The sequence below is a fragment of the Cyprinodon variegatus genome, unplaced genomic scaffold (assembly GCF_000732505.1).
Source record: "Cyprinodon variegatus isolate N-32 unplaced genomic scaffold, C_variegatus-1.0 Scaffold844, whole genome shotgun sequence".
NCBI classification, from domain to species: Eukaryota; Metazoa; Chordata; class Actinopteri; order Cyprinodontiformes; family Cyprinodontidae; genus Cyprinodon; species Cyprinodon variegatus.
Genome location: NW_015151297.1, coordinates 175,426 through 181,340, shown reverse-complemented (window position 1 = coordinate 181,340; position 5,915 = coordinate 175,426). Strand labels below are relative to the sequence as shown.

The 5,915-nt window shown below is 44.0% G+C and overlaps 2 protein-coding genes across 2 annotated transcripts in view; both read right to left on the bottom strand.

Annotated features, from left to right (window-relative positions):
* cd247 (CD247 molecule) overlaps nucleotides 1-2,899 on the bottom strand; it is a 19,938-nt gene extending 17,039 nt beyond the window's left edge. The window contains exon 1 of the mRNA XM_015397189.1: nucleotides 2,635-2,899. Coding sequence (XP_015252675.1) covers nucleotides 2,635-2,692 — 58 coding nt within the window. The 5' untranslated portion in view covers nucleotides 2,693-2,899. The remainder of the gene's footprint in view (nucleotides 1-2,634) is intronic.
* An 810-nt stretch (nucleotides 2,900-3,709) lies between these two features.
* On the bottom strand, nucleotides 3,710-5,423 carry creg1 (cellular repressor of E1A stimulated genes 1). Its single transcript, XM_015397188.1, has 5 exons — nucleotides 5,047-5,423; nucleotides 4,672-4,791; nucleotides 4,494-4,607; nucleotides 4,274-4,362; nucleotides 3,710-4,029 (listed from the first exon to the last, which is right to left on the bottom strand). The coding sequence occupies exons 1-4, from the start codon at nucleotides 5,326-5,328 to the stop codon at nucleotides 4,276-4,278; spliced, it is 603 nt and encodes a 200-aa protein (XP_015252674.1). The 5' UTR covers nucleotides 5,329-5,423; the 3' UTR covers nucleotides 3,710-4,029; nucleotides 4,274-4,275.
* Between the last annotated feature and the right edge of the window lie 492 nt (nucleotides 5,424-5,915).

The following is a 5,915-nucleotide window of genomic DNA, read 5'->3' as shown; positions in this document are numbered from 1 at the left end:
TCCTCCTGCTCCTCCTCCTCTCTGATCTCCTCCTGCTCCTCCTCCTCCTCTCTGATCTCCTGCTGTGGTTTCAGTTGGCAGTTAACCCTCCACAGCTGACGCCTGGATCCAGGGCGCCGCCTCAGCAGCCATGTTGTGAGGTTGGGTTCCCTCCAACATGGCTGCCGTGCCGCCCGGCCTCCTTCTGCTCTGTGGTCACTTTATCGGACCGCAGAGCAGATGATCTGATTGGTTCACAGCTCAGAAGCCACACAGCTGCTTCCTGTGTGGCTTTAGCGCCACCAGAGAGGTTCTATCTGCTCTGGATCTAGGCTGACTGGACAGAGGAGGCGCTGCAGACTGAGGAGTCCATCAGTTCTGACCCAGAAAGCTCCTCCTGGACCCGGCAGAACTCTCTCTGTTCTAAGGATGATGAGGTTCTGGTGTTCTGGTCCGATAAGCTGATCCAATCAGCCTTCCTGTTCAGCAGGAAGCGTCTTATCCAAGCAGAACTTCTAGTTCTGGTTCAGGACCCGGAACCGTTCAGAGACGGGTCGGACCCGCTGCTGCTCAGAACCTCAGGACGGTTCCGGCAGCTTCAGGGTCCGGTTCTGTTCAGGGTTCTGCTGCCTGGTTTCAGTTTACTTTGACTAGACCAAACAGAACCTAAACAGAACCCAGGCCCGTTCACACCCTTGGTTCTGGTTGTCTCTAGTGGTTCTGGTTCTGCAGCCTAAGTTTAACGGGTCCGCCCCAAATTCAGGCGAACCAACCTGATGCGGTCCAGTGAAGCGTTTATTAAACCGCGTTCGGGTCGGGCGGTACCGGAAGCGGGCTCAGAAGGTTACTTTAGGTCGGCTGGATTTCAGCGCCGTCAGTCTGACCTTAAGATCTACCGGTTCTGGTTCTGTAGAACCCGTTTCACAGCTGGGTCCGGGTCGGACGGAACCGTCAGAAACAGAACCTTTTCCTGCTCTTCGTGTTCAGCTTAGAAACGGTTAAAAAAAGCCCAGATGGTTCTGGTTCTGTTGGTTCTGTTTCTGGTTCTCTTGGTTCTGGTTCTCTTGGTTCTGGTTCTCTTGGTTCTGGTTCTGGTCGGCTAATATTTTAACATTAGATTTTATTTAAATAATTTTATTAAAACTCGTAAAAAATTATATTTAACATTAATTCTAAAGTGAAAGAAAATAAATGATTTTAATGAGGAACTTTAAAATTTTTCTAAAACTTTTCAAATGATTTTTAGACTCAAATTTCATTTTAATCTTTTTATTTTAAGTTGAAATAAGTTTAAATTTTAATTGAAACTAAAAATGTTTTTAATCCATCAGACTGAGTTTATATTTGATTTTTCTGCTATTTTGGAACAAATTTCTGCTTCAAATATTGTTTTAAGTTTAAACTGGCTAATTATTAACTAATTAATCCATAAAGTCTGATTAGCTAATTAGCTGCGTCTTTCTTTAATAAACTAAAACGTTAAAATCAGACGTCTGTCGATGCTAACGCTGTTAGCTAGCTCACTGCTAATCAATTTACCGCTGCTGTTAAAGCAGATCCTATAAATAGATATTAAATGTTACATTTCAGAAAAATAAAGGTTTATTTTTTAGTTTTTTATCCAGAATATTTGGTAAAGTTGGATCAAACATGGCCGCCTGAAGCTACGCTAACGTTTAGCTTCCTTTCTTTGAGAAAAAGGGCTTCGATTTATTTAAATGATTATTAAAAAGTGACATTAATGTTTTAAATGAAGCGTTATTAACGGCGTAAACATCGAGTCGCATCATTTTAATTTAATTATTTCTTTATTTTTCAACAGTTTGTTTTTTTCTCTGATCAAATCATGTTTTTTAGTGACGCTAAATCGACTTTTATTTGGTTTAAAAAAGCAGGTATTTGATTAATTAAAAGTTTGTTTTTTATATAAAACAAAGAAAAAAAGTTTAAAGGTTGAAAGTTTGGATTAAAAAAAATTTTTTTTTGTTTGAACAATAATGAGTAAATGAATAATAATTGTGTTTTAATGACTTTTAGTTGTATTTTTGCTCCAAACATTAAAATGTTTTTTCTTCAGAGCTAATGGTGCCTGCTAGCCGCTACGCTAACAGTCGGAGGTCAGTCTACAGACTGAAGGTCGGTTCTGTTCACCTAAAGGTCCAGAAACGCCACTTTTTACTCGGTTCTGTTGGAGAAACTAAAGATGGCCGCCAGACGCTGCGTTCATCTCAAACTTTGATGTTTTTGGTGAAACTTTTCTTATTTTCTGCTTTCAGAAAATAACAGAAAAAGTTTCTTTAAAAAAAATTTGATCCGAAGGTAAAAAAAAAAATGAAATCATAAAAATTTCTGAATCAACATTTAGTTTTTTAACGTTTTTAGAAAATCGTTCAACGTGTTTTTCAGAGCCAGAAACAGTAAAAGATGAAATCAGATTTCTGTGTTTGCGTTCCTGACCCGGTACCGGTCCCGGTATCGGTCCTGGTACCGGTCCGGGTTCTGGTCCATCCTCAGTGCTCCGGTTCTGGTCCATCCTGAATCTGAAGGTTTCTGCTGTTTTATCGTCACACAGAGGAAGACCCGCCTGAACGTGGTCTGAACCGGACTCTGACGGTACCGGCTCGGTTCTGAGAAGCTTCTGAAGGTGAGACCTACCTGCTGAGGGCAGCGCCGAGGCCAGAACCAGCAGGCCTGGTACCAGGGTCCGGTCCATCTCAGAGCAGTCGCTACGGTTCTTGTTGAAGCTCCGGGTTCTGCAGCGGCGGCGGCGAAGTGAAGCGAGCTCGTCTGCAGCGCCGAGATGAAATGGAACAGGAAGTGGTGAGGAGCTGCTGCGCCAGGTGACACGGCGACACACTTCTCCCACACAGCGGCAGGAAACCAGCTCGCTTCAGCAGCCTCAGCTGGTACCAGGGGCCGGGCCGGGCCCAGAACCTCCCGCTGGAGCTGCAGGAGGAGAGGGAAACATCTGGACTCAGGAGGATCACCTCCAGGTGGATCCTCAAACACCACAAACGTCGCATCTTTTTGTTTAAAAATCTTTATTTATCTTCCAAAAATATCATCTGATCCAAAATATAAAACAAAGATGATTCTAGAAACACAAGCTGAGAAACTCAAACAGCTGATCCTCCCAAAAAGGAGAGAAATCATCTGGAAAAACAACCTAAAGCCAGGCTGCGCCTCCTGAACACTGAGAATCATGGGAAATGTAGTCAGAGACAGAAACTGTCTGCTGCAGGTTCTGTCTTTTTCATTTTCAAACTGTTTAATCTGAGAGCGGCTACAATCAAACACGTCACACATTCAAAAGGTCAGAGTTCAACGAAAACACGGGAAAAAAGAGGCGCAGCGTGGAGAGAGACCTCCTGAAGAAGCTGAGGTCCTCCCTGGAGACGGAGGAGGAGGAGAACCTCTGATTCACACAAACACTTTGGCTAAAATCCAGCCTGGATGAAACAGCTACATATTAAAGTGCTTTAATACTCTGTACAATGTCTCCCTCTAGTGGCCAATCTGCTACATTACAGGATTAGGGCCACTGAAAAAATTAATTCATTGATTTCTACCGGTATTTATTTCAGGAAAGACTTTAATCTCAGAATTCTGAATTTAATCTTAGAAGTCTGAATTTAATCTCAGATTTCTGAATTTAATCTCAGATTTCTGAATTTAATCTCAGAATTCTCAGATTAAAGTCAGAATTTAGTCACAACTTTGATTTTTTTTCTCCACATTAAACTGAACTAAAACTTTTCCCAGTGGCCCTAAACTGGTGCCCTACAGGCATCCTGGTAAAAAGGGGAGATCAGGTTATTATTTAATCAATCTAAATATTTATAATGACTTTGATTGGAGATGTAGATAATTCAATATTATTTTGATGTTTTAATCTGGATTAACCTGGAAATGAATCAATAATCTGAACAGGAAGCAGAAATCAGAGCAGGGAGCTGATTGGATGCAGAGCAGAGAACATTAGAGCTTCCAGTCCCTGAGGAAAGATCATCATCATCATCGCTCCATCTTCATCGGTCAGGTCAAAGGTTCCTGAACAGAGTAATAACCAGAGTGGACATCAGGGGGCGCTGTGCTCCGATCAGCCTAATAAAAGCTTTAAAGTTTTTAATACTGATTCTAATTAAACGGGATCGTTAGCAGAATGTTTTTATTCATTTATTCATTCTAGATTCTATTTTCTGTTATTTCATTTTCTGCTAAATCGTAACTAACTTTAAAGAATATCTGAGGACTACAAGCAGCAGATAAAGAACTACAACTCCCAGCAGCTCACCTTCAGTGGTGCTTCCTGTGCGGCGCAGCCTGGAAGTACTCGTCAGGACTGACGGTCTTCACCCCTCCGAAGTAATCCAGAACCCAGACCTGAAACAGAAGGACGCCGTCAGACGGGACGGAGCAGGACGCGTCCAACTGAAAATGTCCAGCAGGACGTGTCCAGGGTAACGTGTCCAGCAGGACGTGTCCAGCAGGCCCGGCTGTGGAGGTCCTGGTACCTGGGTGATGTTGAACTTGGCGAAGAACCAGCTGTGGTCTGTGGGCCAGTCGATCATCTCCGGGTGTCGGCTGAACAGAGCCTTCTTCGCATAGTCCGCCTCCGTCCCGTTCACCTGGAGGACAGAAGGTCCGGGTCAGGACACCGGGCTGGACATAACCCCCCCACCCAGGACTTACCTGGACCACGGATCCAGACAGGATGATGTGAGCGCAGAGCGGACTCTGAGGGTCGAAGCCCTGCAGCCTGCAGTAGTCAGTCTGAGCCAGAGACATGGACAGGGACGCCTGGGGGTGGACCTGGGGACAGACCTCATTATTCCTCTACGCTTCTGGAAGGATTACAGATTAAACAACAACTTTTCATTTCTGATAATTAATAAGATTTAGTTTGATTAAAAAAACAACTTCCTGCTTATAAAACCTGACCGGTCACGTGACCCGGGCTCCAAACTGCAGCGTCACTGTTTCTAAGCAGATCTTATCTGTTTGCATAACCTGCTGAGTCATGCCGGTGACGTCAGCTGTCTGTTATTGTGGCTGCGCTCCGCTCACCTGCAGGTCCTGGACAGACACCTCCATGTGGGTCAGGTACATGTAGGGGACCCCGGAGCTGCTGCCGGGGGGCCCGTCGCTCACAGAGAACACGTTGGAGAACGGCTGCCCCGCCACCGGCGCGTGGGTGGAGATAGTGGCCATGGAGGCCCAGTCGCACTGGTGGGCGATGAAGCGGGCCACCCGGGCCACCTGGTCATGAGGAGGGATGTGGAGCCGGCAGGAGGCCCAGGAAAGGCCGAGGAGGAGCAGGAGGAGAGCAGGCCGCGGAGAGGAGGCCATGGCGGGGGGAGTCTGAGGGACAGCTGCGGAGGAACTGAGATAAACAGAGGGACCACTTCCGCTACAGACCTTCACAATAAAACACACTTCCGGTTTTCACAACAAGAGCTTAAAAGTTACTGCAAGAGAGCAGAAAACCCTCCTGTTTCCGCCTCCTTTCAAAATAAAACCGGAAATAGTGGAGACGCTGCTGGAATATCAAAATAATCTCACGAGAAGTTTTAAAATTACCTTTCAGATTACAGATTTATGCAGATTAAAAAATATTTAACCTGAACTCAAACTGGATAAGAGATATGAAAAGTTTTATATTTTGCAATTAAATAATAATATAGACACAACATGTTATATTAATATATTATAATATTATATATTTATGTAGAATATTATTCAGTATTTTAAAGGATTGCTCTCTGATGAGTACTATGATCTATAGAACTGAATAATTCTATTCAGTTTATTTCTATAGCTGTAATTCACATCATGCCATCTCAGGTCATTTTATAGATCCAGATCAACCAGATCATCCAGTCAGATTGATTCAAAGTTTTCTATCTAAGGAAAACCAGCTGATTGCATCGACTCAT